The 12,087-nt window shown below is 47.9% G+C and overlaps 1 protein-coding gene across 2 annotated transcripts; it reads right to left on the bottom strand.

Moving 5' to 3' along the window:
- Nucleotides 1-2,614: 2,614 nt before the first annotated feature.
- Nucleotides 2,615-5,715, bottom strand: LOC127470581 (natriuretic peptides A-like). 2 transcript variants are annotated; one of them, XM_051786262.1, is made up of 3 exons: nt 5,002-5,715; nt 3,250-3,535; nt 2,615-3,055 (listed from the first exon to the last, which is right to left on the bottom strand). In XM_051786262.1, exons 1-3 carry the CDS (start codon nt 5,119-5,121, stop codon nt 3,039-3,041), a joined length of 423 nt encoding a protein of 140 aa, XP_051642222.1. In that variant the 5' UTR covers nt 5,122-5,715; the 3' UTR covers nt 2,615-3,038. The 2 variants fall into 2 exon arrangements, with proteins under 2 accessions (XP_051642222.1, XP_051642221.1); XM_051786261.1 differs by lacking the exon at nt 2,615-3,055 and having other exon boundaries at nt 3,068-3,535.
- Between the last annotated feature and the right edge of the window lie 6,372 nt (nt 5,716-12,087).

Genomic DNA, 12,087 nt, shown 5'->3' with positions numbered 1-12,087 from the left:
AGCCTGGGATGTGAGCTGGCACAGCTCCACGTCTCCCTGCAGCAGTGGAGAGTGTGTGCCCTGTGCTCCACACATGATTTCTTAGAGAAACAAAGCAGTGCTGACAGCTCCTCTTGGCATTCTTGTCTGCAGACTTGGATTCCAGTGAAGCATTTCATCTAGTGGGGAGCTGGAAAGGGATAGTGCAGTGTCTGAGGGGCAAAGAAACCATCATATCCAGTTTGCAATTAAAGCCCACGCCGAGCAAACCGCTTTTCCAGCCAAAGCTTATGCCTTACAGAGTTCATGGAGCATGCTGGTGGAATTGCTGGGTTTCAGAGCTCAAAGGACAGAAAGCTGCTGAATTATGCACTGCTCATCAGGGATTCTGCCAGGAGCTGTTGAGAAGTGAGAATGAAGTTCTGGCATGGCAGGAGGTGGCAAATGTCATCAGAGCTGGGTGGAGGGTGTGAGCCTGGTCCTTCTCTGATCCCACTGGGATATTTTTTTGTTTGCAGGTGGCTGTTCCCAAGACTGTTCCCTGCTCTCTCTGATCCAGCCCTCACATCAGCAGTGGTGGCTTTGCCCGTCCTTGGGGTGATGCTCTTTGCCTGCAGAGCCCATCAGTGCCAGGTTCCCCTCATTCAGCTTTTCCCTGTGCCTGTTCCAGTGTGCAGCCCTGTTCTGACCTGGCTGTGGGATTTCCCTGAGGGAGCTTTACAGCTCAGTGTGTTTATGAGAGCAGCAGTAAAAATCCAGTCAGAGGTGCTTTTTTCCTCGATTGCTTACCCTCAATGAGGTTCTCCCAGACCCCAGGGTCCATTAACTTACTGTCTGCCAGCCAATACAGACTTGTTCCACCAGGAACTGGCTTGCTGTTAATACTGGACCCACCTGCCTTTGGGTCAGGCAGCATCGACTCTTCTTGCCATTTTTAGCACATTCCACTGAACTAATTAGAGTTTTGTGCCCTGAGGGGCTGACAGGGAGGGACAATTTACAGTGTCTGTGCAAGTTTTGCTTGACTGGGTAAAATTCAGTTCCAGCAAGAGTTGTTATTGTTAGAATAAGTGGATTGTTTTTACTTCCCCTTATAGCAGCACATGGGAAGTCCGGGCTGTTGCCCATTGCTGGTGTGGAGGGATCCACCTGTGTGTTCCCATCTTGCTGCAGTGGGAAACAGGTGTGTTTGGAAAGCCTGTTTGAGAGGACAAAGCCCCATTGTCCCCACAAAGGCTCCCCAAAGGGTGACTTCACACCCCCTTGATCTGTGAAACTGCCTCTGAGTAAATGCTAAGTCACTGTAGCTTTCACTGCAGAGATGTCTCATGGAAGCTGCTGGGAATTCATTCTCCTGACAGTGAAACCTGTGTGGACACTGTTGCACAGATGTTTTGCCTTTAGCTGCCATTGCTGGAAGGAGGGGCTCTGATGTGTGATTTCTATCACACTAGGTGTGGTTTCCTGCTGGAGTGGAGCAAAATGATCCCCCTCAGATTAGACTTCTATTCTTCTTCCCTAGGGAAGAATCACAAGGCCTAACGTGGCAGGGAGCACCCAGGTCCCTCCCAGAGGCTGTGCCAGCAGGGCAGGGAGGGACTGGCAGGGTGGCTTGTCAGAAACGTGTGTGGCACGAGCCCTGTTCAAGCCTTAGCTGTGACAGGGGTGGTGTGCACTCAGATTTACCCTTTCCCTGGAGCTGTGGTCCCTGAGAGCCTTTGTGAGCAGCTGTCCCAGCCCTGGAACACCTTCCTCCCACAGCCTGTCCTGGCCAGGTGTTGTTCCTCTCTCCCTGTGCATTTGCAGGAGCAAAGTCAGAATGGGACTGTTCCAGTTGAGTCTGTCCTGGTGCTCCTTTCTCAGGGCCCTGAACAAGCTTCCCAGGGTACACCAGTACCTGGGAATGGACTGAGATTCGGGGAATGAGACTCATGAGGTGCTCAAAATAGCCCAGTTCCCAGCCGTGTGTGCAGTCACAGGACAGTTGTGTTGGGCTGGGCTTGATGCCATTGTTGGGGCTGGTGGGATTCTGAGCTGTTTGGTCCTTGGGATGGTGACTGAACGTGCACTTGGCAATATCACCTTCTTTGTTGGAGGGGAGAATATATTTTGGGTCAAATTCAGCTCCTAAGTGTGAAATCTCACTCAACAAAGGTTAAACAAAACCTTGGTCAGCCTTGCAGTGTTCCCATCAGCCCTGTCAGAACAGCTTTGTGAGGGCCCGTTCCCAAAAAGTGATAAAGTTCTGTACGAGCTGCTTTGTAATTGGAGTGATCCCACCTGCCCTCTCATGAGGAATATTCAAGGATTATTCAAAGAATCCTTCAAGAAATGCTGGGAATCAGCATCTCAGCCACGTGCAGAGTGAGACAAGACACAGTTACTGATGTATCTTTCTGTTGATGCTCGTAACCTTTATTTGGCCAGTGCTAGAAAGCAAATACAATGAATTCCCTTTCCTCCCTCTGGTTATTTTGGAACTCGTGGAGTGTTATAATTTTTCTTATTTTTTTCCATGTAAATTTTGCTTAGGTGGGGGATTTGTGGCAGTTCCTGTGACTGAATAATCTAAACCAGCAAAAGGACTCTCTTGTTACTGAAACCCTGTCTATGTATGTTGGTCTTTCAATGTTGAACAAGCTTTTTTTCCCTGCTAATCTGTTAGAATTTTTTAGTGCAGATGGAAAAGCTCTAGTGAAAAACTCAGTTTCTACCAAGTTCATACTTTCTCTATCTCATGTAAGTAAGATCCAGCCTTGTGGGTACCAGAATACCAATAAAAATTAGGATTTTGACTTTAGGAATATACAAGAAAATTTAATGCAACAGACAGGAGAGAGGTCCAGCATAGATGTCTAATGTGTTAGTTTTATTTAAAGATGGTCTCTTGGTGCTAGAGCAAGAAATGTTCTTTAAAAAAACATCAAATAAATAAATAAATAAATAAATAAAAATAGGAATAACTTTCTGTTGAGGAGCTTGGAAAGCATCTGGCTTTCATCTTGGGAGGAACAGGTACTGTAAAGCATTCTTCAGAGCAGGGAATAGGGAGGTTGATCCTAATTCCTCCGGGAACCTGCAAACCAAACATGAAATAAATGTTACTAAAATCTGTTTCTGTTTCAGTCTGGGGCACCGTCGTCAACAGTGCTTTTGAAAAAACAGTACTGGCTTAAATACTCGGCTAAAATCAACTCCTTTCTCAGACTGTGTCTTCTTAAAGATTTAAAGGGCTGCTCCTCCCCCGGGGTGGCCCAGACAGTGACTCACCGTTGCAGCCCATCCCGCTGAGGGAGCCGATCCGATCGATCCTCCTCCCGAAGCACCCGGAGTCTCTCATCATCCTGGGCATCTGCAGCCCCCTCAGCCTCTTGAGGAGGGGGTCCCTGAAGGACAGGGGCGGGTTGGGTGCCAGCCTGGGCTCAGCCTTCTGGTCCTCGCTGTCATCGTCGAGTTCTGGGCGGATCTCCTCCTGGGGTTTGGGTTCTGGCAGGTCAGGGTTGGACTCCAGGGCTTCAATCATTGCAAACTTATCCTCCAGCCTCTCCAACAGAGCCTGTAAGAGAAGGATTAAGTTCATGAAACTCCTAGTTTTGTGCTCATTTGCTAAGTCTTCCAGTCATCCCGTTCTGCATTCATCAGTAGTCCCATGGGAGACTGTCAGGTTGGATCCCAGGTCCTTGAGCTCTGTCCTCTGCACTAAATCCCTGTTCACAGCAATTCCATCTATAGGAATTTACAGCTGTGAGCTGAATGAAGCTGCTTGACACCAAGTGTGTCTTACTGGCAAGGTTACAACTCTTGACGGAGGAACAAAAGCCCAAGGTCTGAGTTGCATAGGGAGCTACCACTCAGCCCAGCAGTGGTACAGCCTCAGAGAACCTTTGGATCCATAACCATGTTCTCAGAAGCTGCTGCTCTGTCACCCCTGGCTATTTCAATGGACACCACTTGGAGAAGCTCTTGGTGTTTTCACTGATCTCTGCCCTGGGGGTTACAGGGTTGCTGCTCCTTAAAGCAACCAAAAATACCCCTGTGCTAAATTATTGCCTGCTGAGTGATTTCTTCCTGAGTACCATTCTGTGTAATTTGTACAGCTTTGTGTGACAGGGGTCAGATAACCTTCTCAAGGGCAGCTCAACCAATTAGGGGATCCTAATTGCCCATCTCTGGAAGAGGAGTGAGCCTCATGGCTTGCCTGACAATGCATTTGGAAGCCGCTCTTCTTGGCTGCTGCAAACAGCCCAGAGGCACAGGGTGGTTTTAGCTACAGCTGACACTGTCCCAGTATCTCAGGAAGTTTGTTCTCAGGCCCTGAGAACAGCTGTGAGAAGCTGGTCACTGGTACCAGACCAAGGAAAGGTTTGAGCTTTCAAATTTCATCTTGCGAGGCTGAGTCTTAAGCTTGTGTTGTGCTGCAACAATGGATGTTCCCTGTCACTCATTAGAGTTTGCACTTGGTAATTTCATAGCTCTGGAAGCTTTCCTGGGTGAGCCACACTAAATGATTATAGTATTCCTCTAGAAACATTTATAAAATTTGACTTTGGGTGCTCCACTTTACCTCCTCATCTCCCATCCATACACAAATCTCTCAAATTCACAAAACCAGTGCCCTGCTTCACTGTTCCTGCCCTTTAGTGGGATAGAGAGAAGCCACCTCAAAGTTTTCTGTTTGTTCTTGTAGAGCTACTCTGAAGATTTTTTTTTCCCTCTCTGGAGCTTTGCCCCCAAGGAGATGGATCTTTAAGAGAAAAAAACCAAAACCCCAAAGCAGACATCCCCACAACATCACAATTTTAATTCCCAGTGCTGCCCAGGAGCTCAGGTGAACCCAGCCCAGGAGGATATTGCCCTGCAGAGCTTCTCTGAGCCCCTGTGAAGAGCTGAGGCTTTGTCCCCTGGCATGTGGTGGCCAATGTGGCCACTGCTGTCTGATCATGCAAAGGGAAGGCAAAGCACCACCTCACACTCTGCTGAGCACCCCCAAAGTTTAAACCTGAGAAGAGAGAGAGTCCTCACCTCCATGCTGGCCAGTTCTTTGGCAGGGCTGAGGCTGTAGATGGGGTTGGCTCTGCTGGACTGGAGCTGGATGAGCAGCAGCAAGAGGAAGCCATAGAAAAATGAGCCTTTAGTGTCCATGGCGCTGAGTTGGTTGGGAATAGTGAAGTTCAAGCTGTCTCTTCTGAGATGTCCCTTCGGATCTCTCTGTTCCTTGTCCTGTCCTCTCTCTTCCGAAGCTCCTCTTTTATACTCTTGGGGTGTGATCTCTGCTTCCTGGGTTATCAGGGGGTTTATCTTGGGCACATTCCAGTCCCACTGCAGGCATGCAGCTCTGTCAAGGGAAGATTCCCTTTATTAGCTGTCATTAGGCAGCAGCCGCGTTGCTGAGGAATGTATGTCACAAGTCAGTGATTTCATGTCACTCCCCCTCCTCTTGATACCAGGGCAGTGATTACACGATCCAGTTGGAAATTCTTAGCAATTTTCTTTCAAGAATGGTCAGATTTACGGAGACGGGAAACAATCCCGAAACTGCTCTAAACTCTGCTCAGTTAGAAGATTTCCACAGAGAAATTACCTTTTACAGGGAAAACAGAAGGCTTTTCAGATGAAGAGTAGAGGCTGAAGATAAATCTACTTTTAGGACACCTACAGCATCGTGCACACTTCCCTTCTATATATGGAATATGTGTGGCCACCGCATACCACGGAGTGTGCTGAAAATCCCAGATTTGGGCCAACTTCTCTTTTCCCAGTGCTGTTGAGGTGATATCACCGTTGAGACTTTGTGTGTTCCCAACAGCAGCAGCACCTCGATCTGCACCTCAGCAAGGACTGACTCTGCAGGGACAGCGAGTGCCTCCAGCCCTCTGTGCCGACGGCTCCGGCACCGCCGAAAACACTGTCCCTGTTAACAGCCAAACCTGTAAATAATGGGATTTCTCTAAACATCGATGGTAAGGCTTGACCCTACGGCAATAAAATTGAAAGGCCATGTGGCCAGATACAGGAATAATCTTCCTGTACCCTCGTGCAAGAAAGAAAATTGCTCGATGAGAAATTTCAATAGACGGCTTTCGGTGTTATTCAGAAAGGAATCAGAATCTGTCCCCAAGGAAGAATGGGTGAATTTGTGTCTATATGTGCTTTGGGAGAGGTTAAAATGAAATCTTCAGTTTAATAGATTAAAAACAAAAAGTATTTATTTATTTGAGTGCTGAAGTTTTTTTAAATTAGCTAAAAACTGCCTATTCTTAAATGAAATACAGATTTGCTGCAAATTCCTCTTCCACTGTTGTCTTTATGCATATAGTGCAATTAAAAATAAATTTTTTTTTACACAAGTGCAAGAGTTCTAAATTATGAAGCACATTGTTTGCCCCACATTTTCCTAATGTTTCTTTTTATTTTAAATTGAAACAAGAGTGAATGTCTATAATTTGTTGATTTTCATATGAATATAGATCTTGAAAGGATCTCCTAATTAGTTTCTAAATAATAAAACAATGATAAAATATTTCTCATGTCTTAAATGTTTTTAACATGGTGTTTGTGTACAAACATGTGGACATACTGTTCACATGATCAGCTACCAAAATTATACTGGAAAGGACATTCCCAAGGTTGTGGAGTCATGTTCAGATGCTACTTTTTCCTAATATAGTCTGAATTCAGCCCAACTCCGTGTGTGTTCTCATGAAACCCTTTATTATAACAGCTTTCTCTATTTTTCCTCCATGCTTTCTTTTTTCAGTAAATGGAAGAAATGCTCGTTTTTTGTGTGTTATCCCAGCACATTCTTGTTTTGTGCTATTAAGAACTAAGATCCTGATAGCTTCTTTTTTTTATTATTTTTTTAATTAACACTCCATGATGCAGTGTCTGTATAATTCACTAATTAGTTACAATCATTCTCTTCCTGCTGCTCTTGGTGTGTGTATGTGTTTGTTTACACCGAGGTGTAACTTTGTTTTGTAAACTGCAAAAGTGTGAGAATATAAACCAGAATTATTCATTAATATCCAGTGTCCAATTTAAGATAATTAAGATCTGTTATTGCTGTATTTTTTGGTTCTTTCCTTTCACACACACACACATCCACCCCCACGCACTAAATATTCTCTAGTGCTGTCTCTGCACAGAAACATTTTGTCACTTGCTCTGAGCTTTGCTTTGTGAGGGTTTTTTTTGTACAGTAAAATGTCAGAACTCAGCTCATCACTGTTGAAGCTCTAAAAATCACTTGTTTGTTTGTTTTATTTCAGTGTCACCACCCTGGTAAGATGAATGTGAAGTTAAGGCTTTATAGCCCAGCGATGGATAGTCAGGATCCAGGCATTGCCTGTGCTCAGCTGGGCATTTCCACGGTAAAACCCTTGTCAGGAGCCTTAACAGGGCAGCAGGTTCTTATAAAAACCTTAATGTGACTGATTTTAGGGTTGGGAAAATGTCACATTTCCTCAGCATCGCAGGGTGTGGGGTGGGAGGTGTGAGGACATGAGGCTTCCTTAGAGCAGCTCTGGTTGCTCAGAGCAGAGAGGGGGAGCACCAAAGGTGCTGCCGCAGCCCGGGGGGGATCCCTGCGAGGAGGAGGAGGATGGACAGAGCTCAGCTGAGGGTCACGTTGCCCCTTCCCCGGCAGGAGGATTCTACGCCCTCGTTTTTCAGCCCTGTAAGGCTGAGGGCTGTAAGCCCTTGGGTGGTGCCACGTGGGTTCCTTCTGCTGATAAACCTGTCCTAAGTGCTGCCCCGACCCGCCGCCCGTCCCTCCCGTGATGTCCATTCTCCTCCTGCCGTTTGCGGCTGAAGAGTCTGAGCTGACTGTAAGGAGCCATTGTAGTCGCCTTTGTTCTGAGGCTGGATTTGGATTCCTTTCATCTCCTAGTGATTAAACCCTTTGACAAAACTATACCCTACCCCACCCAAGCTCTCTTTCCCTGCAGTTTGGTTAGACTGGGAAGGAAATTAAGAGATGAGGCAGTGTGAGAATCAAAAGGGAAATCTAAAAACGTCCAGAGCTGCCATGCTGCGGTTAAGGGAGTTAAGTAGTGCCTCACTTTTTCCAAGGGGGGGGGGAATTAATTTTCATCCCAAGCATGGAGTATTTCTCCCGGTGATTGGGATGTGTGGCGGCTGCCCCTTTCTGTGCTAGACTCTCCAGGCTCAGTGCGGGCAGCAGGGAGCTCCGGGCAGGCGAGGGGAGCCCTGCAGAGCCCGGTAGAGCCCGGTAGAGCCCGGCAGAACCCGGCAGAGCCCGGCAGAGCCCGGCAGAGCCCGGCAGAACCCGGCAGAGCCCGGCAGAGCCCGGTAGAGCCCGGCAGAACCCGGCAGAGCCCGGCAGAACCCGGCAGAGCCCGGCGCTGCTGGCGCTCGGCGTGAGGGGACTGGCGTCTGTCCCGGGTGCTGAACCCCTGGCAGCCCTTCATCCGCAGCCAGATGTATTTTTAAAGCGATGAAGTCCCTCTGTTCTCAGCGGCCCCCTCTGTGCCAGCCTGCTGTGCCAAACCTGGCGCTGGTACCAGCGGATTAACCCATGGCACAGGGGGGCGAGCAGGACACCACCTGGAACTAACCCCGAGCCCGGTGCCCACCTCCTGTGGGAGCGTTCCCTGCCAGCAGCCGTGAAGCCATCGGGAAAGGCATCCCGGCTCCCTGCCGCGGTCCTGGAGCTGGCAGCGGTGCCGGGCACTGTCTCTTCAGTGCAGCGTGGAGGGTCACGGGACTGATGATCGTCCTGGAAGGATGTAACTCCCATCCTTCCCGCTGCTGCGACCCTCCACAAAGGCTTGTCCAGACCGCCTGGGGTGCTCTGGCCAGGGTCGGGACTGAGCTCTGAGGGCAGAGGGAGAACAGCGCTCTGGAGGGGGTTTCTGTATTTTCTGATCGTGTGCTAGGCCATGACTGGGGAAAAAAAAAAAAAAAACAACAAACACTCAGAAAAAGCAATGCAGGCTTTGTACAAAAGTTTCTTGCTCCGCACCCCGCTGCCGCGGGTCCGGGGGCAGCCGGGCTGTCCGGCTGCTGGACACTGGCCTGGAGGCTCAGGGAGCGCCTGGGAGCCGGGCCCGGCTTCAGCTTCTCCTTCTCCTCCAGAAACCCGGGAGAGGAGGGCAGGGAGCTGCGGCGGGAGCCGCTCCGAGCCTTCAGCCGGGGACAGCGGCCGCTCCTGCCCCGCTCCGGCACCCACGGGCTCGGGACCGGCCGCATCCCAGCCCCGTCCTCTCCCAGCTCGCCCCAAAGCAGCCGGAGAAGCGCCCCGGTCGGAGGGAGGACGGGAGGCTCTTCACCGGCTCTGCCCCTCACGGCACCGGGGTCCGCAGCCCCGGGAGCTCCCGCCGGACCCGCCGCCCTCAGCGCCGGCCACAGGCCGGTCCTCCGGGCCTGGCTCCCCGTCCTGCCCCCGGAGCTGCCCCAGCGCCTCCAGGAGGTCCTGCCGAGGGAAGGAGAGGGGGGATATGGATCCCCACCTGGATCCCAGGCGGTTTTGTTGAAGGCATCACAGCAAAGAAGAGCCTGGCGGAGAAGTGAGGTGTGTGTTTGGAAGGCAGGGAACACGAACGAAGGAAGCTCACACCAGGTGGGAGTGTTACGTTGATACAGAACAGGAGCAGATATGGGTGAGGATGTGAATCAACCCCGATTTTGTGTGTACTAGAGACAGACAGGAATGGAGAGGGATAAAGCAGTGAGAGTGTACAGGATCTGTGTGATGACCAAGGGGAATAAATACAGTTTAGCCCTCTAACAATAAACTAGTCAGAAATGAGTCTTGGACGAGACCAGATCTCGACTGCACTGCTGCCTGACATCACTTATAATCAGGTTCCCCAAAAGCAGACACATTTGAGAAAGACACATCTATGTTTCTTTCTTTGTAGGAGCAGTTTTACTGGGGGCTTTTCTCCTCAGCCACTTCTGTAATCCTGGTCTGTAAATTCATGAACTGCTGCTTGGCAGATGGAAACGGCACAGCCAGAGATGAGCTTCCCCCATCTGAGTGGCATCCTCACTTCAAAGCTTAGCTCTGGTTATTGAAATGCTAATAGAACTGGGTAAATTACCTAAAATACAAACACACTTGGCTTCAGTCCTGGGGATCTAATTATGGAGCCTTTTATGTGAAATAAATTGTTCTTGCTTTCTGAAAAGTGGCTTTTTAAAACGTTCCCGCAAAATGCCAGGTGATGGGATGGCACGTTACCAGCTCGGCCTCTATAATTGCAGCTCTTATCTGTTTCTTGTTCATCTTCTGTAGGATTCTGTTCACAAGTGCTCCCAGCTCAGACTTGAACCTCCTCTTCCTCCTGTTATTTTACTGCAAATAACTTCAATGACCCAGAGTTTATGTTAATGTAGCTGAGTTTGGAAACAAGCTGAGGATGTTCAGGAAACAAACTCCAGTAGCACTTACCCTTCATTGGATTTTCATCGAAATTTCAATGTTGGGAAGCTTTTGTGCCTGTGAGAATGTCCCTGCTCTGAGGGTTACTGAGAGCTGGGAGCGAGCTTTAGACTCAGGATCAGTAGGAAGGGAGCTGTAACCTTCCCATTAGCAACTGTCACAAGATCCTGGTTCCTCAAAAGTAAGCAGGTCTGCTTCTTCTTAGCCTAAGTAAATTGCTAGTTTTAAGCCATGTATAGTCTATTTATTGATATGGAATTACGGTGAAAACTGCTTTGTTCTTTCATCTTCCGTTCCTGACTTTAAGTCTTCATCTGGCTCATGAAATCTTTAATTTTCTTGTGATTTTTGCTTAGGAAAGGCAACATAGAGCATAATAAATTCATTGTATCATATGATACACGTATCATATTTGTTATATAATCCATTGTTGGAGAGCTTGTACTCAGGGGTGTCTATGTAAATTCCACTGAGTGTCTGTTCAGGGCATTTTCAGTGCTGCTGCTGCTTTGCTATTAAAGTTAAACAGATTAAGCAGCAAAGAGCATAAGAGGATATGATTTTGAATTTTCTGCTTGGTGCTTTGAAATACCTGGATCTGCCTGTGGAGGAGTAGGGTGCCCTCAGACTTCCTTCAAAGAAGGGCAGCATTTTTTTTTTTGTTTGGTTTTATATTTTAAATAAGATATAATAGGAAGAAACAGTTGTTTTCCTCTGTCAGTGGCAGATTTAAATGCAGAGTCACTGCTTTCTATTGATGCCACCTAAGAGAGTTGCCCTTAGTTCAAACTGTGGGGCAAAGACTTGGGGCTCTGTATGTCCTGATTTCTGATTACCAGAAAGCAGCCCCCCGAAATGCTTCTGAGTTCCAGTGGATTGTGTCTGACTGCAAACTGGGGCTCTGTTTCAGGAGTGACACGAGACAAGCACAGCAAAGGCTTGAAGCAAATTCGCTAAATTATGGAAAGCAGTTTATTACCTGAGACATAATAAAACTTGTTTATTTACACATTTAGTACACTAACAGTACAAATGTGGCTTTTTGTAACTAAATTTCAGAGAGATGTTCACAAGTAATTACTCTGATACAAACAAGCAGCACAGGAAACGTGTGTTCTGTTGGCCAGGTAATTCAGGGGGGAAGTGGGTGCAATTTGCTCAGTACATCGTGTAGGAGATGGTGGAGCCAATATGAAAAAGAGCTGAATATCTCACTGAAAGGCAACAGGTCCTTTGAAACCTCGAAGCCAGTCCTGTCAAGAAAGCAGAGAAATAAATAAATAAATAAATAAATAAAAGAGAAATGTACAGGATTTCACACACGGAAATTAACTGATTTCTGACTGTTCTAGGGCCAGGTTCAGCCCCACTGCTCTGCTCAGAGTTTCTTTGGATTGAGACAAATATCCCTGGGGAGCTGGTGAAAAACCTCTCTGAACTGGCTGCTGTGAGCAGGTGAAATCACACAGCTGATGTGCAGGAAGGGTGAAGGCAGACAAAGAGAGGTGTGGCAATCAGAGATTTTAAGTATATATCTGATGGCAGTGAATTCTGAGGAGGGTAAAATAATGAAATGTGCTTGTGATGGGAGGGCAAAAGTTACTTTAAGGCACCATTTCCTTAAAGCTGAATTAACTCTGCTCTTCTGCAGGTTAAACACACACACAGACCTGCCTCTGGCTTTCTCTTACCACAGTGCAGAG

This window comes from Manacus candei, unplaced genomic scaffold (genome assembly GCF_025592945.1).
Source record: "Manacus candei isolate 608988 ecotype Guabito, Panama unplaced genomic scaffold, ASM2559294v1 h1tg000022l, whole genome shotgun sequence".
NCBI lineage: Eukaryota > Metazoa > Chordata > Aves > Passeriformes > Pipridae > Manacus > Manacus candei.
The sequence above is the reverse complement of the archived record's forward strand: the minus strand, read 5'-3'. Positions and strand labels throughout refer to the sequence as shown.